At 49.9% G+C, this 27,586-nt stretch overlaps 1 protein-coding gene across 1 annotated transcript in view; it reads right to left on the reverse strand.

Annotated features, from left to right (window-relative positions):
- Positions 1-3,399: 3,399 nt before the first annotated feature.
- LOC137309965 (uncharacterized) overlaps positions 3,400-27,586 on the reverse strand; it is a 44,343-nt gene continuing 20,156 nt past the window's right edge. The window contains exon 4 of the mRNA XM_067977961.1: positions 3,400-3,629. Coding sequence (XP_067834062.1) covers positions 3,405-3,629 — 225 coding nt within the window. The 3' untranslated portion in view covers positions 3,400-3,404. The remainder of the gene's footprint in view (positions 3,630-27,586) is intronic.

The raw sequence follows: 27,586 nt of genomic DNA on the forward strand, positions 1-27,586 counted from the left end.
AGAAAGACAGAGACAGGGAGAGGCAGAGAGAGAGAGAAAGACAGAGACAGGGAGAGAGTCAGAGAGAGAGAGAGAAAGACAGAGACAGGGAGAGGCAGAGAGAGAGAGAAAGACAGAGACAGGGAGAGAGTCAGAGAGAGAGATAAAGACAGAGACAGGGAGAGAGTCAGAGAGAGAGAGAAAGGCGGAGACAGTGAGAGGCAGAGAGAGAGAGAAAGACAGAGACAGGGAGAGAGTCAGAGAGAGAGTGAAAGACAGAGACAGGGAGAGAGTCAGAGAGAGAGAGAAAGACAGAGACAGGGAGAGGCAGAGAGAGAGAGAAAGACAGAGACAGGGAGAGAGTCAGAGAGAGAGGGAAAGACAGAGACAGGGAGAGAGTCAGAGAGAGAGTGAAAGACGGAGACAGGGAGAGGCAGAGACAGAGAGAGAAATACAGAGACAGGGAGAGAGTCAGAGAGAGAGAGAAAGACGGAGACAGGGAGAGGCAGAGACAGAGAGAGAAATACAGAGACAGGGAGAGAGTCAGAGAGAGAGAAAGACAGAGACAGAGAGAGTCAGAGAGAGAGAGAAAGACAGAGACAGAGAGTCAGAGAGAGAGAAAGACAGAGACAGAGAGAATCAGAGAGAGAGAGAAAGACAGAGACAGGGAGAGTCAGAGAGAGAGAGAAAGACAGAGACAGAGAGAGTCAGAGAGAGAGTGAAAGACAGAGACAGGGAGAGAGTCAGAGAGAGAGTGAAAGACAGAGACAGGGAGAGGCAGAGAGAGAGAGAAGGACAGAGACAGGGAGAGGCAGAGAGAGAGAGAAAGACAGAGACAGGGAGAGGCAGAGAGAGAGAGAAAGACAGGGTGAGAGTCAGAGAGAGAGAGAAAGACAGAGACAGGGAGAGGCAGAGAGAGAAAGACAGGGTGAGAGTCAGAGAGAGAGAGAAAGACAGAGACAGGGAGAGGCAGAGAGAGAGAGAAAGACAGAGACAGGGAGAGAGTCAGAGAGAGAGAGAAAGACGGAGACAGGGAGAGAGTCAGAGAGAGAGAGAAAGACAGAGACAGGGAGAGAGTCAGAGAGAGAGGGAAAGACAGAGACAGGGAGAGAGTCAGAGAGAGAGAGAAAGACGGAGACAGGGAGAGGCAGAGACAGAGAGAGAAAGACAGAGACAGGGAGAGAGTCAGAGAGAGAGAGAAAGACAGAGACAGGGAGAGGCAGAGAGAGAGAGAAGGACAGAGACAGGGAGAGGCAGAGAGAGAGAGAAAGACAGAGACAGGGAGAGGCAGAGAGAGAGAGAAAGACAGAGACAGGGAGAGGCAGAGAGAGAGAGAAAGACAGGGTGAGAGTCAGAGAGAGAGAGAAAGACAGAGACAGGGAGAGAGTCAGAGAGAGAGAGAAAGACGGAGACAGGGAGAGGCAGAGAGAGAGAGAAAGACAGAGACAGGGAGAGAGTCAGAGAGAGAGAGAAAGACGGAGACAGGGAGAGGCAGAGAGATAGAGAAAGACAGTGACAGGGAGAGGCAGAGAGAGAGAGAAGGACAGAGACAGGGTGAGACAGAGAGATGAAGAGCGAGTGAAATAAGTTGTGGAAAGCCCAGCTCCATGTTGGAACCAATGATCAATGTCTGTTTGAGGTCTTGCAGAGGGGTCACACAGAAATCCATAGAATCTACAGCCAGTGTTTAAAGTCCACATGAGCCTCCTCCCACTTCTCTCTTCCCACCTTGCCCCCTTATCCCTCTATTCCTTTCTCCCTCATTTATGGTTCAAGCCTCCCCTTAAATTTGTCAATGTTTTCTGCTTCAGTTGTTCCTTGAGGCAGCGAGTTCCACCTTCTCACTCCCATCTCCCAGCCCCTGAAACTCTGCTCCAACCAGCTCCACTTCCCTGCTTCCCACACTGCTGTACATTTTGCTGTTTAAGTATAAATAATTTTAAATCAAAGTGTTCGTTCATGGGATGTGGGCATCGCTGGCGAGGCCGGCATTTATCGCCCATCCCTAACTGCCCTTGAGAAGGTGGTGGTGAGCCGCCTTCTTGAACCGCTGCAGTCCGTGTGGTGACGGTTCTCCCACAGTGCTGTTAGGAAGGGAGTTCCAGGATTTTGACTCAGCGACGATGAAGGAACGGCGATATATTATTGCACAAGGTTAGGACTCATGGGGTTGGGGGCAATATATTAGTTTGGGTAGAGAATTGGTTAAAGGACAGAAAACAGAGAGTAGGGATAAATGGGTCATTTTCGGGTTGGCAGGTTGTAACTAGTCGGGTGCCGCAAGGATCAGTGCTTGGGCCTCAGCTATTTACAATCTATATTAATGACTTAGATGAAGGGACCGAGTGTAATGTACCCAAGTTTGCTGACGATACAAAGCCAGATGGGAAAGTAAGCTGTGAGGACGACACAAAGAGTCTGCAAAGGGATATAGACGGGTTAAGTGAGTGGGCAAGAAGGTGGCAGATGGATTATAATGTGGGGAAATGTGAGGTTATTCACTTTGGGGTAGGAAGAATAGAAAAACAGAATTTTTTTAAATGGTAAGAAACTATTAAATGTTGGTGTTCAGAGGGATTTGGGTGTCCTGGTACAAGAAACACAAAAAGTTAACATTCAGCTACAGCAAGCAATTAGGAAAGCAAATGGCATGTTGGTCTTTATTGCAGGGGGTTTGAGTACAAGAGTGAGGAAGTCTTACTACAATTGTACAGGGCTTTGGTGAGACCTCACCTGGAGTACTGTGTACAGTTTTGGTCTCCTTATCTAAGGAAGGATATACTTGCCTTAGAGGCGGTGCAACAAAGGTTCACTAGATAATTCCTCGGATGAGAGGGTTGTCCTATGAGAGGTTGAGTAGAATGGGCCTATATTCTCTGGAGTTTAGAAGAATGAGAGGTGATCTCATCGAAACATATAAGATTCTGAGTGGGCTTGACAGGGTAGATGCTGAGAGATTGTTTCCTCTGGATGGAGAGTCTAGAACTAGAGGGCATAGTCTCAGGATAAGGGGTCGGCCATTTAGGACCGAGATGAGGAGGAATTTCTTCACTCAGAGGATTGTGAATCTTTGGAATTCTCTGCCCCAGAGGGCTGTGGATGCTGAGTCATTGAGTACATTCAAGGCTGAGATCGATAGATTTTTGGACTCTAAGAAAACCAATCCATCTACTATCTCTGCAGCCATTTCTTTTAAGACCCTAGGATGAAGTCAGTCAGGACCTGGGGACTTGTCAGCTTTTAGTTCTAATAATTTTTTCAGAACCCTTTCCCTGGTGATTGTAAATGTTTTAAGTTCCTCCCTCCCTTTCACCTCTTGATTCACAATTATTTCTGGCATGTTATTTGTACCCTTTACAGTGAAGACTGATGCAATCCAGACAGGTGACAATTTGATAATATTTCATTTTATTCCTTATCTTGCTTCAGAATAATTCCAGTTGATTGCTCACAGCTTGAATCCATTTGATCCATACGTGGACCTGCTCCCATTGAACAAAGTCCCCTTGATGAAACATTGGGCCAGATTTAGCTGGAGTGAGGCATCTCGCACATCGAGGGTTTAACACTTTTTGCCCACAAAGTTGCTGAAAGCGCGGCCTGATAACGGGCACAGCGAGGGCAACAGGAGCAGGTGGGAACTGAGTGAACTGAAAGGGACAGAAAGATTAGATTAAGAAAGAGAGAAAAAATCATGAAGGCAAAAGCAAAATAATGCAGGTGCTGGAAATCTGAAATAAAAACAGAAAATGCTGGAAATACTCAGCGGGTCAGGCAGCATCCACAAATGAGTATTTCCAAAAATCATGGAGGGTTTTGATAAAGTAAATAAGGAGAAACTGTTTCCAGAGGCAGCAGGGTCGGTAACCAGGAGACACAGATTTAAGGTGATTGGCAAAAGAGCCAGAGGGGAGATGAGGGAACATAATTTACGCAGCGAGTTGTAATAATCTGGAATGTGCTGCCTGAAACAGTTTCAATAGTAACTTTCAAAAGGGGATTGGATAAATACTTGAAAATTTGCAGGGCTACAAGGAAAGAGCAGGGGAGTGGGACTAATTGGATAACTCATTCAAAGAGCTGGCACAGGCACGATGGACCGAATGGCCTTTTTCCGTGCTGCCTCATTATAGAATCTTAGGATTATAGAAAGAAGTAAGAAAAATAAAATTTAAATTTAAAATTTGACATTTTTAAAATCTCCAACAACAATTCACAACCTGAAGGAACGAGACTCCATATTTTTAATTGTTCATTTTCCGGGCCAGGGAGGTTGATTGGCAGGCATTAAAAATTAGCACCATGTTAAAAGGATACTTACACTGTTAATGACTAGACTTAAAATCATAGAATCATAGAAAGGTTACAGCATGGAAAGAGGTCATTCGGCCCATCGAGTCCGCGCCGGCTCAATGCAAGAGTAATCCAGCTAGTCCCACTCCCCCGTCCTTTCCCCGTAGCCCTGCAAATTTTTTCCTTTCAAGTACTTATCCAGTTCCCTTTTGAAGGCAATTAATTGAATCTGCCTCCACCACCCCCTCGGGCAGTGCATTCCAAATCCTAAACACTCGCTGTGTAAAAAAGTTTTTCCTCATGTCACCTTTGGTTCTTTTGCCAATCACCTTAAATCCGGTTCTTGACCCTTCTGCCAATGGCGGAAGGGTCAAGAACCAGAGGACCTAGATTTAAGGTGATTGGCAAAGGCACCAAAGGTGACATGAGGAAAAACTTTTTTATTCAAAATCACAAAGACCCTTCGTGATTTTGAATAAAAATCTTCTCTCAACCTTCTCTGTTCCAAGGAGAACAAGCCCAGCTTCTCCAGTCTATCCACGTAACTAAAGTCCCTCATCCCTGGAATCATTCTAGCAAATCTCTTCTGCACCCTCTCAAAGGCCTTCACGTCTTTCCTGAAGTGCAGTGCCCAGAATTGGACTCAATCCTCCAGTTGTGGACGAACCAGTGTTTTATAAAGGTTCATCATGACTTCCATACTTTTCGGCTGCGAGTTTAATGGTCAATTAATGTGCAAATGCAGCAACTTCATGAAAATCTCGGGGAGGTTAAGCACGAGATCCTGTTTTCACGAGGCGAACAGCGGAGTGGTACAAATCGGCCGATTCTCAATTCACGGGGTATCTCTTCCTCGCCTCAAGTTGCTGGCCGATTTGTGTGTTAATAACGGCATGCGTTGTTCAGACGCTGTTATTTTGACAGCACATTAGGCAGACCGTGTGAGGAGGGCGCCAGATGCAGAAATACAGCCGTGTGTGGCCCAGGAAATCAGAAAAAACATTCTGTCGAAATCCAGCTCCAAAGTTAGATTGTTGCAGCAACCGGCTCTTGCCACCAGGTGGCGATGCAAACCGCCGGTCAGGCAGCCCACTGAGACTGTGCCGGGTGTGGCCAGGAGCGGCGCTGTGGAGCCGCTCACCGCTCAATGTGAAGGAGAGTGAAGGAGAGTGAATGGGGAAAGTTTGATGCAGGTCACACTGTCACACAATTTGACAACCAGTTAAAGCACTAGGGATGGAAGAGGCTGGTCCTGCTGCTCAGGTCTGGTCCTAGTGCCTAAAAACAAACTTCATTCAGCATTGTGTGTTAATATTTCTGCTCAAATGTGAACTGAATGGGAATTAGTCCAGAGGAAGTTTGAATTTTAGTTTTAGGCTGCAGTGTTACTGGGCTGGAAGCAAGAGTGACAGCCGTGGCTCAGTGGGGAGCTCTGTCACTCCGGGTCAGAGGGTCGTGCATTCAAACCCCACTCCAGAGACTTGAGCACAAAATCTAGGACTGAGGGAGTGTTGCACTGTCGGAGGGTCAGTACTGAGGGAGCGCCGCACTGTCGGAGGGTCAGTACTGAGGGAGCGCCGCACTGTCAGAGGGTCGGTACTGAGGGAGCGCCGCACTGTCGGAGGGTCAGTACTGAGGGAGCGCCGCACTGTCGGAGGGTCAGTACTGAGGGAGCGCCGCACTGTCGGAGGGTCAGTACTGAGGGAGTGCTGCTGTGCTGGAGGGTCAGTACTGAGGGAGCGCTGCACTGTCGGAGGGTCAGTACTGAGGGAGCACTGCACTGTCGGAGGGTCAGTACTGAGGGAGCACTGCACTGTCGGAGGGTCAGTACTGAGGGAGTGCTGCTGTGCTGGAGGGTCACTACTGAGGGAGCGCTGCACTGTCGGAGGGTCAGTACTGAGGGAGCACTGCACTGTCGGAGGGTCAGTACTGAGGGAGCGCTGCACTGTCGGAGGGTCAGTACTGAGGGAGCGCTGCACTGTCGGAGGGTCAGTACTGAGGGAGCGCTGCACTGTCGGAGGGTCAGTACTGAGGGAGCGCTGCACTGTCGGAGGGTCAGTACTGAGGGAGCGCTGCACTGTCAGAGGGTCAGTACTGAGGGAGCGCTGCACTGTCGGAGGGTCAGTACTGAGGGAGCGCTGCACTGTCGGAGGGTCAGTACTGAGGGAGCGCTGCACTGTCGGAGGGTCAGTACTGAGGGAGCGCCGCACTGTCGGAGGGTCAGTACTGAGGGAGTGCTGCACTGTCGGAGGGTCAGTACTGAGGGAGCACCGCACTGTCGGAGGGTCAGTACTGAGGGAGCGCCGCACTGTCGGAGGGTCAGTACTGAGGGAGTGCTGCTGTGCTGGAGGGTTAGTAGTGTGTAAGAAACCCTATTCTTTAAAATATGAAGGATTAGCATTTGGTTTAATCTCATATGATCAAGATTTCTTTTCACTGATAAACAGTTTATGGACTTGTACTGTAGCTGGAAATAATAAACTGGTCAGGTTGCTCATTGGTATGGATGACATTTAGTTCGAAAAAGCTTTCTCAGTCAGAATGGTCTCTTATTTGCAAGGGGTCAGTGGTCTCCCAGGTAAGAGGGTAGCCTGTATCACAAACAAACAGGGCAATGATCAACAGATCAGTCAGGAAACTGAAAACAACTCCTTGTAAGGGATGGCTGAGCACGATTCGTCCTATAAAGATCTCACAATTTGTAGAGACAAGGACAGAACAATTGACAATGGTTACAATCTCTATCCAGTAATAATGATTGTTCCTCTGTATGATTGTTGCTCAACACATTGAGGGGGTTCAGAGTCGGTCAATCTCAATAAAGATTACTTGCAACCAAATTGGTGTCAACTCCAAGGACCTTACAGAGGATTCAGTAAGGGGGGGGGAGACATGGCCAGATGGGGAGGATTCGGTAAGGGGGGAGACATGGCCAGGTGGGGAGGATTCAGTAAGGGGGGAGACATGGCCAGGTGGGGAGGATTCAGTAAGGGGGGGGAGACATGGCCAGGTGGGGAGGATTCGGTAAGGGGGGGGAGACATGGCCAGATGGGGAGGATTCGGTAAGGGGGGGGAGACATGGCCAGGTGGGGAGGATTCGGTAAGGGGGGGGAGACATGGCCAGGTGGGGAGGATTCAGTAAGGGGGGGGAGACATGGCCAGGTGGGGAGGATTCGGTAAGGGGGGGGAGACATGGCCAGGTGGGGAGGATTCGGTAAGGGGGGAGACATGGCCAGGTGGGGAGGATTCGGTAAGGGGGGGGAGACATGGCCAGATGGGGAGGATTCAGTAAGGGGGGAGACATGGCCAGATGGGGAGGATTCAGTAAGGGGGGAGACATGGCCAGGTGGGGAGGATTCGGTAAGGGGGGGGAGACATGGCCAGATGGGGAGGATTCAGTAAGGGGGGGGGAGACATGGCCAGGTGGGGAGGATTCAGTAAGGGGGGAGACATGGCCAGGTGGGGAGGATTCAGTAAGGGGGGAGACATGGCCAGGTGGGGAGGATTCGGTAAGCGGGGGGAGACATGGCCAGATGGGGAGGATTCGGTAAGGGGGGGGAGACATGGCCAGATGGGGAGGATTCAGTAAGGGAGGGGGAGACATGGCCAGGTGGGGAGGATTCAATAAGTCGGGGGGGGGAGGGGTGGAGATATGGCCAGGTGGGGAGGATTCAGTAAGGGGGGAGACATGGCCAGGTGGGGAGGATTCAGTAAGGGGGGAGACATGGCCAGGTGGGGAGGATTCAGTAAGGGAGGGGGAGACATGGCCAGATGGGGAGGATTCAGTAAGGGGGGGGGAGACATGGCCAGGTGGGGAGGATTCAGTAAGGGGGGGGGAGACATGGCCAGGTGGGGAGGATTCAGTAAGGGAGGGGGAGACATGGCCAGATGGGGAGGATTCAGTAAGGGGGGGGGAGACATGGCCAGATGGGGAGGATTCAGTAAGGGGGGGGGAGACATGGCCAGATGGGGAGGATTCAGTAAGGGGGGAGACATGGCCAGATGGGGAGGATTCAGTAAGGGAGGGGGAGACATGGCCAGATGGGGAGGATTCAGTAAGGGGGGGGGAGACATGGCCAGATGGGGAGGATTCAGTAAGGGAGGGGGAGACATGGCCAGATGGGGAGGATTCAGTAAGGGAGGGGGAGACATGGCCAGGTGGGGAGGATTCAATAAGTCGGGGGGGGGGAGGGGTGGAGATATGGCCAGGTGGGGAGGATTCAGTAAGTCGGGGGGAGATATGGCCAGGTGGGGAGGATTCAGTATGGGGGGAGGTATGGACAGATGTGGAGGATTCAGTAAGGGGGGGAGATATGGCAGATGTGGAGGATTCAGTAATGGGGGGAGATATGGCCAGTTGGGGAGGATTCAGTAAGGGGGGGAGGTATGGACAGATGTGGAGGATTCAGTAAGGGGGGGATATATGGCAGATGTGGAGGATTCAGTAAGGGGGGGAGATATGGCAGATGTGGAGGATTCAGTAATGGGGGGAGATATGGCCAGGTGGGGAGGATTCAGTATGGGGGGAGGTATGGACAGATGTGGAGGATTCAGGAAGGGGGGAGATATGGCCAGATGTGGAGGATTCAGTAAGGGGGAGAGATATGGCCAGATGTGGAGGATTCAGTAAGGGGGAGAGATATGGCCAGATGTGGAGGATTCAGGAAGGAGAAGGTGTCACCACCCTTGAGCCAAGTTTTGGTCGAAGCTGGGATGTCAATACAATCATCAGAATAAGGTTGTGAATGGCGAGGGTCTTGGGGGGGGAAATGAGGGGACTGGGGCAGTGAGTTTCAATCTGCTGCCAGTGTGAAAGGGGGCAGGGTGGGTGGGATGAGAAGGAGGTGGATTCCCTGAGTGTGAAAACCGTCAAGAGAGGATGATGGAGCAGTTGGTGCCACTGTATTACAGGAAGAAGAGATGGATGGTGAAAGGGTCCTTCACAGAATGTCAAGACAACAGGGGAACAGTCACGGCCTGATACAAAAAGGGAAATCGATCCTGGAATGGTGCAGGAGAGCAATGAAGGCAGAGTAATGAAGGGTTGGTGTAAGGATTGGGGGTGGGGGAATGAACAGTGAGAGGTCAGGGCAACAAGAAGAGGAAGAGACAATGGCCCAAATGGGGTGGAGAGAAACAAAAGGCAGATGGAAGTAACGGACTCAAGGGTGCAGGACGGTCAGTGTTATCACACAGTCCCTGTATAAAGGACGGAGTGAAGTGCAGGACGGTCAGTGTTATCACACAGTCCCTGTATAAAGGACGGAGTGAAGTGCAGGACGGTCAGTGTTATCACACAGTCCCTGTATAAAGGACGGAGTGAAGTGCAGGACGGTCAGTGTTATCACACAGTCCCTGTATAAAGGACGGAGTGAAGTGCAGGACGGTCAGTGTTATCACACAGTCCCTGTATAAAGGACGGAGTGAAGTGCAGGACGGTCAGTGTTATCACACAGTCCCTGTATAAAGGACGGAGTGAAGTGTAGGACGGTCAGTGTTATCACACAGTCACTGTATAAAGGACGGAGTGAAGTGCAGGACGGTCAGTGTTATCACACAGTCCCTGTATAAAGGACGGAGTGAAGTGCAGGACGGTCAGTGTTATCACACAGTCCCTGTATAAAGGACGGAGTGAAGTGCAGGACGGTCAGTGTTATCACACAGTCCCTGTATAAAGGACGGAGTGAAGTGCAGGACGGTCAGTGTTATCACACAGTCCCTGTATAAAGGACGGAGTGAAGTGCAGGACGGTCAGTGTTATCACACAGTCCCTGTATAAAGGACGGAGTGAAGTGCAGGACGGTCAGTGTTATCACACAGTCCCTGTATAAAGGACGGAGTGAAGTGTAGGACGGTCAGTGTTATCACACAGTCACTGTATAAAGGACGGAGTGAAGTGCAGGACGGTCAGTGTTATCACACAGTCCCTGTATAAAGGACGGAGTGAAGTGCAGGACGGTCAGTGTTATCACACAGTCCCTGTATAAAGGACGGAGTGAAGTGCAGGACGGTCAGTGTTATCACACAGTCCCTGTATAAAGGACGGAGTGAAGTGCAGGACGGTCAGTGTTATCACACAGTCCCTGTATAAAGGACGGAGTGAAGTGCAGGACGGTCAGTGTTATCACACAGTCCCTGTATAAAGGACGGAGTGAAGTGCAGGACGGTCAGTGTTATCACACAGTCCCTGTATAAAGGACGGAGTGAAGTGCAGGACGGTCAGTGTTATCACACAGTCCCTGTATAAAGGACGGAGTGAAGTGTAGGACGGTCAGTGTTATCACACAGTCACTGTATAAAGGACGGAGTGAAGTGCAGGACGGTCAGTGTTATCACACAGTCCCTGTGCAAAGGACAGAGTGAAGTGTAGGACGGTCAGTGTTATCACACAGTCCCAGTATAAAGGACGGAGTGAAGTGCAGGACGGTCAGTGTTATCACACAGTCCCTCTATAAAGGACGGAGTGAAGTGCAGGACGGTCAGTGTTATCACACAGTCCCTGTCTCAAGGACGGAGTGAAGTGCAGGACGGTCAGTGTTATCACACAGTCCCTGTATAAAGGACGGAGTGAAGTGCAGGACGGTCAGTGTTATCACACAGTCCCTGTATAAAGGACGGAGTGAAGTGCAGGACGGTCAGTGTTATCACACAGTCCCTGTATAAAGGACGGAGTGAAGTGCAGGACGGTCAGTGTTATCACACAGTCCCTGTATAAAGGACGGAGTGAAGTGCAGGACGGTCAGTGTTATCACACAGTCCCTGTATAAAGGACGGAGTGAAGTGTAGGACGGTCAGTGTTATCACACAGTCACTGTATAAAGGACGGAGTGAAGTGCAGGACGGTCAGTGTTATCACACAGTCCCTGTGCAAAGGACAGAGTGAAGTGTAGGACGGTCAGTGTTATCACACAGTCCCAGTATAAAGGACGGAGTGAAGTGCAGGACGGTCAGTGTTATCACACAGTCCCTCTATAAAGGACGGAGTGAAGTGCAGGACGGTCAGTGTTATCACACAGTCCCTGTCTCAAGGACGGAGTGAAGTGCAGGACGGTCAGTGTTATCACACAGTCCCTGTATAAAGGACGGAGTGAAGTGCAGGACGGTCAGTGTTATCACACAGTCCCTGTATAAAGGACGGAGTGAAGTGCAGGACGGTCAGTGTTATCACACAGTCCCTGTATAAAGGACGGAGTGAAGTGCAGGACGGTCAGTGTTATCACACAGTCCCTGTGCAAAGGACAGAGTGAAGTGTAGGACGGTCAGTGTTATCACACAGTCCCAGTATAAAGGACGGAGTGAAGTGCAGGACGGTCAGTGTTATCACACAGTCCCTGTATAAAGGACGGAGTGAAGTGCAGGACGGTCAGTGTTATCACACAGTCCCTGTGCAAAGGACAGAGTGAAGTGTAGGACGGTCAGTGTTATCACACAGTCCCAGTATAAAGGACGGAGTGAAGTGCAGGACGGTCAGTGTTATCACACAGTCCCTGTATAAAGGACGGAGTGAAGTGCAGGACGGTCAGTGTTATCACACAGTCCCTGTATAAAGGACGGAGTGAAGTGCAGGACGGTCAGTGTTATCACACATTCCCTGTATGAAGGACGGAGTGAAGTGCAGGACGGTCAGTGTTATCACACATTCCCTGTATGAAGGACGGAGTGAAGTGCAGGACGGTCAGTGTTATCACACAGTCCCAGTATAAAGGACTGAGTGAAGTGTAGGACGGTCAGTGTTATCACACAGTCCCTGTATAAAGGACTGAGTGAAGTGTAGGACGGTCAGTGTTATCACACAGTCCCAGTATAAAGGACTGAGTGAAGTGTAGGACGGTCAGTGTTATCACACAGTCCCTGTATAAAGGACGGAGTGAAGTGTAGGACGGTCAGTGTTATCACACAGTCCCTGTATAAAGGACGGAGTGAAGTGCAGGACGGTCAGTGTTATCACACAGTCCCTGTCTCAAGGACGGAGTGAAGTGTAGGACGGTCAGTGTTATCACACAGTCCCTGTATAAAGGACGGAGTGAAGTGCAGGACGTTCAGTGTTATCACACAGTCCCTGTATAAAGGACGGAGTGAAGTGCAGGACGGTCAGTGTTATCACACAGTCCCTGTATAAAGGACGGAGTGAAGTGCAGGACGGTCAGTGTTATCACACAGTCCCTGTGCAAAGGACAGAGTGAAGTGTAGGACGGTCAGTGTTATCACACAGTCCCTGTATAAAGGACGGAGTGAAGTGCAGGACGGTCAGTGTTATCACACAGTCCCAGTATAAAGGACTGAGTGAAGTGTAGGACGGTCAGTGTTATCACACAGTCCCTGTATAAAGGACGGAGTGAAGTGCAGGACGGTCAGTGTTATCACACAGTCCCTGTATAAAGGACGGAGTGAAGTGCAGGACGGTCAGTGTTATCACACAGTCCCTGTATAAAGGACGGAGTGAAGTGCAGGACGGTCAGTGTTATCACACAGTCCCTGTATAAAGGACGGAGTGAAGTGCAGGACGGTCAGTGTTATCACACATTCCCTGTATGAAGGACGGAGTGAAGTGCAGGACGGTCAGTGTTATCACACAGTCCCTGTGTAAAGGACGGAGTGAAGTGTAGGACGGTCAGTGTTATCACACAGTCCCTGTATAAAGGACGGAGTGAAGTGTAGGACGGTCAGTGTTATCACACAGTCCCTGTATAAAGGACGGAGTGAAGTGCAGGACGGTCAGTGTTATCACACAGTCCCTGTATAAAGGACGGAGTGAAGTGCAGGACGGTCAGTGTTATCACACAGTCCCTGTGCAAAGGACAGAGTGAAGTGTAGGACGGTCAGTGTTATCACACAGTCCCAGTATAAAGGACGGAGTGAAGTGCAGGACGGTCAGTGTTATCACACAGTCCCTGTATAAAGGACGGAGTGAAGTGCAGGACGGTCAGTGTTATCACACATTCCCTGTATGAAGGACGGAGTGAAGTGCAGGACGGTCAGTGTTATCACACAGTCCCTGTATAAAGGACGGAGTGAAGTGCAGGACGGTCAGTGTTATCACACATTCCCTGTATGAAGGACGGAGTGAAGTGTAGGACGGTCAGTGTTATCACACAGTCCCTGTATAAAGGACGGAGTGAAGTGCAGGACGGTCAGTGTTATCACACAGTCCCAGTATAAAGGACTGAGTGAAGTGTAGGACGGTCAGTGTTATCACACAGTCCCTGTATAAAGGACGGAGTGAAGTGCAGGACGGTCAGTGTTATCACACAGTCCCAGTATAAAGGACTGAGTGAAGTGTAGGACGGTCAGTGTTATCACACAGTCCCTGTCTCAAGGACGGAGTGAAGTGCAGGACGGTCAGTGTTATCACACAGTCCCTGTATAAAGGACGGAGTGAAGTGCAGGACGGTCAGTGTTATCACACAGTCCCTGTGCAAAGGACAGAGTGAAGTGTCGGACGGTCAGTGTTATCACACAGTCCCTGTATGAAGGACGGAGTGAAGTGCAGGACGGTCAGTGTTATCACACAGTCCCTGTATAAAGGACGGAGTGAAGTGCAGGACGGTCAGTGTTATCACACATTCCCTGTATGAAGGACGGAGTGAAGTGCAGGACGGTCAGTGTTATCACACATTCCCTGTATGAAGGACGGAGTGAAGTGCAGGACGGTCAGTGTTATCACACAGTCCCTGCATAAAGGACGGAGTGAAGTGCAGGACGGTCAGTGTTATCACACAGTCCCAGTATAAAGGACTGAGTGAAGTGTAGGACGGTCAGTGTTATCACACAGTCCCTGTCTAAATGACGGAGTGAAGTGCAGGACGGTCAGTGTTATCACACAGTCCCTGTGTAAAGGACGGAGTGAAGTGTAGGACGGTCAGTGTTATCACACAGTCCCTGTATAAAGGACGGAGTGAAGTGCAGGACGGTCAGTGTTATCACACAGTCCCTGAAAAAAGGACGGAGTGAAGTGCAGGACGGTCAGTGTTATCACACAGTCCCTGCATAAAGGACGGAGTGAAGTGTAGGACGGTCAGTGTTATCACACAGTCCCAGTATAAAGGACGGAGTGAAGTGCAGGACGGTCAGTGTTATCACACAGTCCCTGTATAAAGGACAGAGTGAAGTGCAGGACGGTCAGTGTTATCACACAGTCCCAGTATAAAGGACTGAGTGAAGTGTAGGACGGTCAGTGTTATCACACAGTCCCTGTCTCAAGGACGGAGTGAAGTGTAGGACGGTCAGTGTTATCACAAAGTCCCTGTATAAAGGACGGAGTGAAGTGCAGGACGGTCAGTGTTATCACACAGTCCCTGTATAAAGGACGGAGTGAAGTGTAGGACGGTCAGTGTTATCACACAGTCCCTGTATAAAGGACGGAGTGAAGTGTAGGACGGTCAGTGTTATCACACAGTCCCTGTATAAAGGACGGAGTGAAGTGCAGGACGGTCAGTGTTATCACACAGTCCCTGTATAAAGGACGGAGTGAAGTGTAGGACGGTCAGTGTTATCACACAGTCCCTGTATAAAGGACGGAGTGAAGTGCAGGACGGTCAGTGTTATCACACAGTCCCTGTATAAAGGACGGAGTGAAGTGTAGGACGGTCAGTGTTATCACACAGTCCCTGTATAATGGACGGAGTGAAGTGCAGGACGGTCAGTGTTATCACACAGTCCCTGTATAAAGGACGGAGTGAAGTGCAGGACGGTCAGTGTTATCACACAGTCCCTGTATAAAGGACGGAGTGAAGTGCAGGACGGTCAGTGTTATCACACAGTCCCTGTATAAAGGACGGAGTGAAGTGCAGGACGGTCAGTGTTATCACACAGTCCCTGCATAAAGGACGGAGTGAAGTGCAGGACGGTCAGTGTTATCACACAGTCCCTGTATAAAGGACGGAGTGAAGTGAAGGACGGTCAGTGTTATCACACAGTCCCTGTATAAAGGACGGAGTGAAGTGCAGGACGGTCAGTGTTATCACACAGTCCCTGTCTCAAGGACGGAGTGAAGTGCAGGACGGTCAGTGTTATCACACAGTCCCTGTATAAAGGACGGAGTGAAGTGCAGGACGGTCAGTGTTATCACACAGTCCCTGTATAAAGGACGGAGTGAAGTGCAGGACGGTCAGTGTTATCACACAGTCCCTGTATAAAGGACGGAGTGAAGTGCAGGACGGTCAGTGTTATCACACAGTCCCTGTGCAAAGGACAGAGTGAAGTGTAGGACGGTCAGTGTTATCACACAGTCCCAGTATAAAGGATGGAGTGAAGTGCAGGACGGTCAGTGTTATCACACAGTCCCTGTATAAAGGACGGAGTGAAGTGCAGGACGGTCAGTGTTATCACACAGTCCCTGTGCAAAGGACAGAGTGAAGTGTAGGACGGTCAGTGTTATCACACAGTCCCAGTATAAAGGACGGACTGAAGTGCAGGACGGTCAGTGTTATCACACAGTCCCTGTATAAAGGACGGAGTGAAGTGCAGGACGGTCAGTGTTATCACACAGTCCCTGTATAAAGGACGGAGTGAAGTGCAGGACGGTCAGTGTTATCACACATTCCCTGTATGAAGGACGGAGTGAAGTGCAGGACGGTCAGTGTTATCACACATTCCCTGTATGAAGGACGGAGTGAAGTGTAGGACGGTCAGTGTTATCACACATTCCCTGTATGAAGGACGGAGTGAAGTGCAGGACGGTCAGTGTTATCACACAGTCCCAGTATAAAGGACTGAGTGAAGTGTAGGACGGTCAGTGTTATCACACAGTCCCTGTATAAAGGACTGAGTGAAGTGTAGGACGGTCAGTGTTATCACACAGTCCCAGTATAAAGGACTGAGTGAAGTGTAGGACGGTCAGTGTTATCACACAGTCCCTGTATAAAGGACGGAGTGAAGTGTAGGACGGTCAGTGTTATCACACAGTCCCTGTATAAAGGACGGAGTGAAGTGCAGGACGGTCAGTGTTATCACACAGTCCCTGTCTCAAGGACGGAGTGAAGTGTAGGACGGTCAGTGTTATCACACAGTCCCTGTATAAAGGACGGAGTGAAGTGCAGGACGTTCAGTGTTATCACACAGTCCCTGTATAAAGGACGGAGTGAAGTGCAGGACGGTCAGTGTTATCACACAGTCCCTGTATAAAGGACGGAGTGAAGTGCAGGACGGTCAGTGTTATCACACAGTCCCTGTGCAAAGGACAGAGTGAAGTGTAGGACGGTCAGTGTTATCACACAGTCCCTGTATAAAGGACGGAGTGAAGTGTAGGACGGTCAGTGTTATCACACAGTCCCTGTATAAAGGACGGAGTGAAGTGCAGGACGGTCAGTGTTATCACACAGTCCCAGTATAAAGGACTGAGTGAAGTGTAGGACGGTCAGTGTTATCACACAGTCCCTGTATAAAGGACGGAGTGAAGTGCAGGACGGTCAGTGTTATCACACAGTCCCTGTATAAAGGACGGAGTGAAGTGCAGGACGGTCAGTGTTATCACACAGTCCCTGTCTCAAGGACGGAGTGAAGTGTAGGACGGTCAGTGTTATCACACAGTCCCTGTATAAAGGACGGAGTGAAGTGCAGGACGGTCAGTGTTATCACACAGTCCCTGTATAAAGGACGGAGTGAAGTGTAGGACGGTCAGTGTTATCACACAGTCCCTGTATAAAGGACGGAGTGAAGTGCAGGACGGTCAGTGTTATCACACAGTCCCTGTATAAAGGACGGAGTGAAGTGCAGGACGGTCAGTGTTATCACACAGTCCCTGTGCAAAGGACAGAGTGAAGTGTAGGACGGTCAGTGTTATCACACAGTCCCAGTATAAAGGACGGAGTGAAGTGCAGGACGGTCAGTGTTATCACACAGTCCCTGTATAAAGGACGGAGTGAAGTGCAGGACGGTCAGTGTTATCACACATTCCCTGTATGAAGGACGGAGTGAAGTGCAGGACGGTCAGTGTTATCACACAGTCCCTGTATAAAGGACGGAGTGAAGTGCAGGACGGTCAGTGTTATCACACATTCCCTGTATGAAGGACGGAGTGAAGTGTAGGACGGTCAGTGTTATCACACAGTCCCTGTATAAAGGACGGAGTGAAGTGCAGGACGGTCAGTGTTATCACACAGTCCCAGTATAAAGGACTGAGTGAAGTGTAGGACGGTCAGTGTTATCACACAGTCCCTGTATAAACGACGGAGTGAAGTGCAGGACGGTCAGTGTTATCACACAGTCCCAGTATAAAGGACTGAGTGAAGTGTAGGACGGTCAGTGTTATCACACAGTCCCTGTCTCAAGGACGGAGTGAAGTGCAGGACGGTCAGTGTTATCACACAGTCCCTATATAAAGGACGGAGTGAAGTGCAGGACGGTCAGTGTTATCACACAGTCCCTGTGCAAAGGACAGAGTGAAGTGTCGGACGGTCAGTGTTATCACACAGTCCCTGTATGAAGGACGGAGTGAAGTGCAGGACGGTCAGTGTTATCACACAGTCCCTGTATAAAGGACGGAGTGAAGTGCAGGACGGTCAGTGTTATCACACATTCCCTGTATGAAGGACGGAGTGAAGTGCAGGACGGTCAGTGTTATCACACATTCCCTGTATGAAGGACGGAGTGAAGTGCAGGACGGTCAGTGTTATCACACAGTCCCTGTATAAAGGACGGAGTGAAGTGCAGGACGGTCAGTGTTATCACACAGTCCCAGTATAAAGGACTGAGTGAAGTGTAGGACGGTCAGTGTTATCACACAGTCCCTGTCTAAATGACGGAGTGAAGTGCAGGACGGTCAGTGTTATCACACAGTCCCTGTGTAAAGGACGGAGTGAAGTGTAGGACGGTCAGTGTTATCACACAGTCCCTGTATAAAGGACGGAGTGAAGTGCAGGACGGTCAGTGTTATCACACAGTCCCTGTATAAAGGACGGAGTGAAGTGTAGGACGGTCAGTGTTATCACACAGTCCCTGTCTAAATGACGGAGTGAAGTGCAGGACGGTCAGTGTTATCACACAGTCCCTGTGTAAAGGACGGAGTGAAGTGTAGGACGGTCAGTGTTATCACACAGTCCCTGTATAAAGGACGGAGTGAAGTGTAGGACGGTCAGTGTTATCACACAGTCCCTGTATAAAGGACGGAGTGAAGTGCAGGACGGTCAGTGTTATCACACAGTCCCTGTATAAAGGACGGAGTGAAGTGCAGGACGGTCAGTGTTATCACACAGTCCCTGTGCAAAGGACAGAGTGAAGTGCAGGACGGTCAGTGTTATCACACAGTCCCTGTCTCAAGGACGGAGTGAAGTGTAGGACGGTCAGTGTTATCACACAGTCCCTGTCTCAAGGACGGAGTGAAGTGTAGGACGGTCAGTGTTATCACAAAGTCCCTGTATAAAGGACGGAGTGAAGTGCAGGACGGTCAGTGTTATCACACAGTCCCTGTATAAAGGACGGAGTGAAGTGTAGGACGGTCAGTGTTATCACACAGTCCCTGTATAAAGGACGGAGTGAAGTGTAGGACGGTCAGTGTTATCACACAGTCCCTGTATAAAGGACGGAGTGAAGTGCAGGACGGTCAGTGTTATCACACAGTCCCTGTATAAAGGACGGAGTGAAGTGTAGGACGGTCAGTGTTATCACACAGTCCCTGTATAATGGACGGAGTGAAGTGCAGGACGGTCAGTGTTATCACACAGTCCCTGTATAAAGGACGGAGTGAAGTGCAGGACGGTCAGTGTTATCACACAGTCCCTGTATAAAGGACGGAGTGAAGTGCAGGACGGTCAGTGTTATCACACAGTCCCTGTATAAAGGACGGAGTGAAGTGCAGGACGGTCAGTGTTATCACACAGTCCCTGTATAAAGGACGGAGTGAAGTGCAGGACGGTCAGTGTTATCACACAGTCCCTGTATAAAGGACGGAGTGAAGTGCAGGACGGTCAGTGTTATCACACAGTCCCTGTATAAAGGACGGAGTGAAGTGCAGGACGGTCAGTGTTATCACACAGTCCCTGTCTCAAGGACGGAGTGAAGTGCAGGACGGTCAGTGTTATCACACAGTCCCTGTATAAAGGACGGAGTGAAGTGCAGGACGGTCAGTGTTATCACACAGTCCCTGTATAAAGGACGGAGTGAAGTGCAGGACGGTCAGTGTTATCACACAGTCCCTGTCTCAAGGACGGAGTGAAGTGCAGGACGGTCAGTGTTATCACACAGTCCCTGTATAAAGGACGGAGTGAAGTGCAGGACGGTCAGTGTTATCACACAGTCCCTGTGCAAAGGACAGAGTGAAGTGTAGGACGGTCAGTGTTATCACACAGTCCCTGTATGAAGGACGGAGTGAAGTGCAGGACGGTCAGTGTTATCACACAGTCCCTGTGCAAAGGACAGAGTGAAGTGTAGGACGGTCAGTGTTATCACACAGTCCCTGTATAAAGGACGGAGTGAAGTGAAGGACGGTCAGTGTTATCACACAGTCCCTGTATAAAGGACGGAGTGAAGTGCAGGACGGTCAGTGTTATCACACATTCCCTGTATGAAGGACGGAGTGAAGTGCAGGACGGTCAGTGTTATCACACATTCCCTGTATGAAGGACGGAGTGAAGTGCAGGACGGTCAGTGTTATCACACAGTCCCTGTATAATGGACGGAGTGAAGTGTAGGACGGTCAGTGTTATCACACAGTCCCTGTATAAAGGACGGAGTGAAGTGCAGGACGGTCAGTGTTATCACACAGTCCCTGTATAAAGGACGGAGTGAAGTGTAGGACGGTCAGTGTTATCACACAGTCCCTGTATAAAGGACGGAGTGAAGTGTAGGACGGTCAGTGTTATCACACAGTCCCAGTATAAAGGACTGAGTGAAGTGTAGGACGGTCAGTGTTATCACACAGTCCCTGTATAAAGGACGGAGTGAAGTGTAGGACGGTCAGTGTTATCACACAGTCCCTGTCTCAAGGACGGAGTGAAGTGTAGGACGGTCAGTGTTATCACACAGTCCCTGTATAAAGGACGGAGTGAAGTGCAGGACGGTCAGTGTTATCACACAGTCCCTGTCTCAAGGACGGAGTGAAGTGCAGGACGGTCAGTGTTATCACACAGTCCCTGTATAAAGGACGGAGTGAAGTGCAGGACGGTCAGTGTTATCACACAGTCCCTGTGCAAAGGACAGAGTGAAGTGTAGGACGGTCAGTGTTATCACACAGTCCCTGTATGAAGGACGGAGTGAAGTGCAGGACGGTCAGTGTTATCACACAGTCCCTGTGCAAAGGACAGAGTGAAGTGTAGGACGGTCAGTGTTATCACACAGTCCCAGTATAAAGGACGGAGTGAAGTGCAGGACGGTCAGTGTTATCACACAGTCCCTGTATAAAGGACGGAGTGAAGTGCAGGACGGTCAGTGTTATCACACATTCCCTGTATGAAGGACGGAGTGAAGTGCAGGACGGTCAGTGTTATCACACATTCCCTGTATGAAGGACGGAGTGAAGTGCAGGACGGTCAGTGTTATCACACAGTCCCTGTATAAAGGACGGAGTGAAGTGCAGGACGGTCAGTGTTATCACACAGTCCCAGTATAAAGGACTGAGTGAAGTGTAGGACGGTCAGTGTTATCACACAGTCCCTGTCTAAATGACGGAGTGAAGTGCAGGACGGTCAGTGTTATCACACAGTCCCTGTATAAAGGACGGAGTGAAGTGCAGGACGGTCAGTGTTATCACACAGTCCCTGTCTCAAGGACGGAGTGAAGTGCAGGACGGTCAGTGTTATCACACAGTCCCTGTCTCAAGGACGGAGTGAAGTGCAGGACGGTCAGTGTTATCACACAGTCCCTGTATAAAGGACGGAGTGAAGTGCAGGACGGTCAGTGTTATCACACAGTCCCTGTATAAAGGACGGAGTGAAGTGTAGGACGGTCAGTGTTATCACACAGTCCCTGTATAAAGGACGGAGTGAAGTGCAGGACGGTCAGTGTTATCACACAGTCCCTGTGCAAAGGACAGAGTGAAGTGCAGGACGGTCAGTGTTATCACACAGTCCCAGTATAAAGGACTGAGTGAAGTGTAGGACGGTCAGTGTTATCACACAGTCCCTGTCTCAAGGACGGAGTGAAGTGTAGGACGGTCAGTGTTATCACACAGTCCCTGTATAAAGGACGGAGTGAAGTGCAGGACGGTCAGTGTTATCACACAGTCCCTGTATAAAGGACGGAGTGAAGTGTAGGACGGTCAGTGTTATCACACAGTCCCTGTATAAAGGACGGAGTGAAGTGTAGGACGGTCAGTGTTATCACACAGTCCCTGTATAAAGGACGGAGTGAAGTGCAGGACGGTCAGTGTTATCACACAGTCCCTGTATAAAGGACGGAGTGAAGTGTAGGACGGTCAGTGTTATCACACAGTCCCTGTATAATGGACGGAGTGAAGTGCAGGACGGTCAGTGTTATCACACAGTCCCTGTATAAAGGACGGAGTGAAGTGCAGGACGGTCAGTGTTATCACACAGTCCCTGTATAAAGGACGGAGTGAAGTGCAGGACGGTCAGTGTTATCACACAGTCCCTGTATAAAGGACGGAGTGAAGTGCAGGACGGTCAGTGTTATCACACATTCCCTGTATGAAGGACGGAGTGAAGTGCAGGATGTCAGTGTTATCACACATTCCCTGTATGAAGGACGGAGTGAAGTGCAGGACGGTCAGTGTTATCACACAGTCCCTGTATAAAGGACGGAGTGAAGTGCAGGACGGTCAGTGTTATCACACAGTCCCTGTATAAAGGACGGAGTGAAGTGCAGGACGGTCAGTGTTATCACACAGTCCCTGTATAATGGACGGAGTGAAGTGTAGGACGGTCAGTGTTATCACACAGTCCCAGTATAAAGGACTGAGTGAAGTGTAGGACGGTCAGTGTTATCACACAGTCCCTGTCTCAAGGACGGAGTGAAGTGTAGGACGGTCAGTGTTATCACACAGTCCCAGTATAAAGGACTGAGTGAAGTGTAGGACGGTCAGTGTTATCACACAGTCCCTGTCTCAAGGACGGAGTGAAGTGTAGGACGGTCAGTGTTATCACACAGTCCCTGTATAAAGGACGGAGTGAAGTGCAGGACGGTCAGTGTTATCACACAGTCCCTGTATAAAGGACGGAGTGAAGTGTAGGACGGTCAGTGTTATCACACAGTCCCTGTATAAAGGACGGAGTGAAGTGTCGGACGGTCAGTGTTATCACACAGTCCCTGTATAAAGGACGGAGTGAAGTGCAGGACGGTCAGTGTTATCACACAGTCCCTGTATAAAGGACGGAGTGAAGTGCAGGACGGTCAGTGTTATCACACAGTCCCTGTATAAAGGACGGAGTGAAGTGCAGGACGGTCAGTGTTATCACACAGTCCCTGTATAAAGGACGGAGTGAAGTGCAGGACGGTCAGTGTGATCACACATTCCCTGTATGAAGGACGGAGTGAAGTGCAGGATGTCAGTGTTATCACACATTCCCTGTATGAAGGACGGAGTGAAGTGCAGGACGGTCAGTGTTATCACACAGTCCCTGTATAAAGGACGGAGTGAAGTGCAGGACGGTCAGTGTTATCACACAGTCCCTGTATAAAGGACGGAGTGAAGTGCAGGACGGTCAGTGTTATCACACAGTCCCTGTATAATGGACGGAGTGAAGTGTAGGACGGTCAGTGTTATCACACAGTCCCAGTATAAAGGACTGAGTGAAGTGTAGGACGGTCAGTGTTATCACACAGTCCCTGTCTCAAGGACGGAGTGAAGTGTAGGACGGTCAGTGTTATCACACAGTCCCAGTATAAAGGACTGAGTGAAGTGTAGGACGGTCAGTGTTATCACACAGTCCCTGTCTCAAGGACGGAGTGAAGTGTAGGACGGTCAGTGTTATCACACAGTCCCTGTATAAAGGACGGAGTGAAGTGCAGGACAGTCAGTGTTATCACACAGTCCCTGTATAAAGGACGGAGTGAAGTGTAGGACGGTCAGTGTTATCACACAGTCCCTGTATAAAGGACGGAGTGAAGTGTCGGACGGTCAGTGTTATCACACAGTCCCTGTATAAAGGACGGAGTGAAGTGCAGGACGGTCAGTGTTATCACACAGTCCCTGTATAAAGGACGGAGTGAAGTGCAGGACGGTCAGTGTTATCACACAGTCCCTGTATAAAGGACGGAGTGAAGTTCAGGACGGTCAGTGTTATCACACAGTCCCTGTATAAAGGACGGAGTGAAGTGCAGGACGGTCAGTGTTATCACACAGTCCCTGTATGAAGGACGGAGTGAAGTGCAGGACGGTCAGTGTTATCACACATTCCCTGTATGAAGGACGGAGTGAAGTGCAGGACGGTCAGTGTTATCACACATTCCCTGTATGAAGGACGGAGTGAAGTGCAGGACGGTCAGTGTTATCACACAGTCCCTGTATAAAGGACGGAGTGAAGTGCAGGACGGTCAGTGTTATCACACAGTCCCTGTATGAAGGACGGAGTGAAGTGCAGGACGGTCAGTGTTATCACACAGTCCCTGTATAAAGGACGGAGTGAAGTGTAGGACGGTCAGTGTTATCACACAGTCCCTGTATAAAGGACGGAGTGAAGTGTAGGACGGTCAGTGTTATCACACAGTCCCTGTATAAAGGACGGAGTGAAGTGTAGGACGGTCAGTGTTATCACACAGTCCCTGTATAAAGGACGGAGTGAAGTGTCGGACGGTCAGTGTTATCACACAGTCCCTGTATAAAGGACGGAGTGAAGTGCAGGACGGTCAGTGTTATCACACAGTCCCTGTATAAAGGACGGAGTGAAGTGCAGGACGGTCAGTGTTATCACACAGTCCCTGTATAAAGGACGGAGTGAAGTTCAGGACGGTCAGTGTTATCACACAGTCCCTGTATAAAGGACAGAGTGAAGTGCAGGACGGTCAGTGTTATCACACAGTCCCTGTATGAAGGACGGAGTGAAGTGCAGGACGGTCAGTGTTATCACACATTCCCTGTATGAAGGACGGAGTGAAGTGCAGGACGGTCAGTGTTATCACACATTCCCTGTATGAAGGACGGAGTGAAGTGCAGGACGGTCAGTGTTATCACACAGTCCCTGTATAAAGGACGGAGTGAAGTGCAGGACGGTCAGTGTTATCACACATTCCCTGTATGAAGGACGGAGTGAAGTGCAGGACGGTCAGTGTTATCACACAGTCCCTGTATAAAGGACGGAGTGAAGTGTAGGACGGTCAGTGTTATCACACAGTCCCTGTATAAAGGACGGAGTGAAGTGCAGGACGGTCAGTGTTATCACACAGTCCCTGTATAAAGGACGGAGTGAAGTGTAGGACGGTCAGTGTTATCACACAGTCCCTGTATAAAGGACGGAGTGAAGTGTAGGACGGTCAGTGTTATCACACAGTCCCTGTATAAAGGACGGAGTGAAGTGCAGGACGGTCAGTGTTATCACACATTCCCTGTATGAAGGACGGAGTGAAGTGTAGGACGGTCAGTGTTATCACACAGTCCCTGTGCAAAGGACAGAGTGAAGTGTAGGACGGTCAGTGTTATCACACAGTCCCTGTATAACGGACGGAGTGAAGTGCAGGACGGTCAGTGTTATCACACAGTCCCTGTATAAAGGACGGAGTGAAGTGTAGGACGGTCAGTGTTATCACACAGTCCCTGTATAAAGGACGGAGTGAAGTGCAGGACGGTCAGTGTTATCACACAGTCCCTGTGCAAAGGACAGAGTGAAGTGCAGGACGGTCAGTGTTATCACACAGTCCCAGTATAAAGGACGGAGTGAAGTGTAGGACGGTCAGTGTTATCACACAGTCCCTGTGCAAAGGACAGAGTGAAGTGCAGGACGGTCAGTGTTATCACACAGTCCCAGTATAAAGGACGGAGTGAAGTGTAGGACGGTCAGTGTTATCACACAGTCCCTGTATAAAGGACGGAGTGAAGTGTAGGACGGTCAGTGTTATCACACAGTCCCAGTGTAAAGGACGGAGTGAAGTGCAGGACGGTCAGTGTTATCACACAGTCCCTGTCTCAAGGACGGAGTGAAGTGCAGGACGGTCAGTGTTATCACACAGTCACTGTATAAAGGACGGAGTGAAGTGTAGGACGGTCAGTGTTATCACACAGTCCCTGTCTCAAGGACGGAGTGAAGTGCAGGACGGTCAGTGTTATCACACAGTCTCTGTATAATGGACGGAGTGATGTGTAGGACGGTCAGTGTTATCACACAGTCCCAGTATAAAGGACGGAGTGAAGTGTAGGACGGTCAGTGTTTTCACACAGTCCCTGTCTAAATGACGGAGTGAAGTGTAGGACGGTCAGTGTTATCACACAGTCCCTGTCTCAAGGACGGAGTGAAGTGCAGGACGGTCAGTGTTATCACACAGTCCCTGTATAAAGGATGGAGTGAAGTGCAGGACGGTCAGTGTTATCACACAGTCCCTGTATAAAGGACAGAGTGAAGTGTAGGACGGTCAGTGTTATCACACAGTCCCTGTATAAAGGACGGAGTGAAGTGTAGGACGGTCAGTGTTATCACACAGTCCCTGTATAAAGGACGGAGTGAAGTGCAGGACGGTCAGTGTTATCACACAGTCCCTGTCTAAATGACGGAGTGAAGTGCAGGACGGTCAGTGTTATCACACAGTCCCTGTATAAAGGACGGAGTGAAGTGTAGGACGGTCAGTGTTATCACACAGTCCCTGTATAAAGGACGGAGTGAAGTGCAGGACGGTCAGTGTTATCACACAGTCCCTGTATAAAGGACTGAGTGAAGTGTAGGACGGTCAGTGTTATCACACATTCCCTGTATAAAGGACGGAGTGAAGTGTCGGACGGTCAGTGTTATCACACAGTCCCTGTATAAAGGACGGAGTGAAGTGTAGGACGGTCAGTGTTATCACACAGTCCCTGTATAAAGGACGGAGTGAAGTGTAGGACGGTCAGTGTTATCACACAGTCCCTGTATAAAGGACGGAGTGAAGTGCAGGACGGTCAGTGTTATCACACAGTCCCTGTATAAAGGACGGAGTGAAGTGTCGGACGGTCAGTGTTATCACACAGTCCCTGTATAAAGGACGGAGTGAAGTGCAGGACGGTCAGTGTTATCACACAGTCCCTGTATAAAGGACGGAGTGAAGTGAAGGACGGTCAGTGTTATCACACAGTCCCTGTATAAAGGACGGAGTGAAGTGTCGGACGGTCAGTGTTATCACACAGTCCCTGTATAATGGACGGAGTGAAGTGCAGGACGGTCAGTGTTATCACACAGTCCCTGTATAAAGGACGGAGTGAAGTGCAGGACGGTCAGTGTTATCACACAGTCCCTGTATAAAGGACGGAGTGAAGTGCAGGACGGTCAGTGTTATCACACAGTCCCTGTATAAAGGACGGAGTGAAGTGCAGGACGGTCAGTGTTATCACACAGTCCCTGTGTAAAGGACGGAGTGAAGTGCATGACGGTCAGTGTTATCACACAGTCCCTGTATAATGGACGGAGTGAAGTGTAGGACGGTCAGTGTTATCACACAGTCCCTGTATAATGGACGGAGTGAAGTGTAGGACGGTCAGTGTTATCACACAGTCCCTGTATAATGGACGGAGTGAAGTGTAGGACGGTCAGTGTTATCACACAGTCCCTGTATAAAGGACGGAGTGAAGTGCAGGACGGTCAGTGTTATCACACAGTCCCTGTATAAAGGACGGAGTGAAGTGTCGGACGGTCAGTGTTATCACACAGTCCCTGTATAATGGACGGAGTGAAGTGCAGGACGGTCAGTGTTATCACACAGTCCCTGTATAAAGGACGGAGTGAAGTGCAGGACGGTCAGTGTTATCACACAGTCCCTGTATAAAGGACGGAGTGAAGTGCAGGACGGTCAGTGTTATCACACAGTCCCTGTATAAAGGACGGAGTGAAGTGCAGGACGGTCAGTGTTATCACACAGTCCCTGTGTAAAGGACGGAGTGAAGTGCATGACGGTCAGTGTTATCACACAGTCCCTGTATAATGGACGGAGTGAAGTGTCGGACGGTCAGTGTTATCACACAGTCCCTGTCTCAAGGACGGAGTGAAGTGCAGGACGGTCAGTGTTATCACACAGTCCCAGTATAAAGGACGGAGTGAAGTGCAGGACGGTCAGTGTTATCACACAGTCCCTGTATAAAGGACGGAGTGAAGTGCAGGACGGTCAGTGTTATCACACAGTCCCTGTATAAAGGACGGAGTGAAGTGCAGGACGGTCAGTGTTATCACACAGTCCCTGGAGAAAGGACGGAGTGAAGTGCAGGACGGTCAGTGTTATCACACAGTCCCTGGAGAAAGGACGGAGTGAA

The sequence above is a fragment of the Heptranchias perlo genome, unplaced genomic scaffold (assembly GCF_035084215.1).
Source record: "Heptranchias perlo isolate sHepPer1 unplaced genomic scaffold, sHepPer1.hap1 HAP1_SCAFFOLD_196, whole genome shotgun sequence".
Classification (NCBI taxonomy): Eukaryota; Metazoa; Chordata; class Chondrichthyes; order Hexanchiformes; family Hexanchidae; genus Heptranchias; species Heptranchias perlo.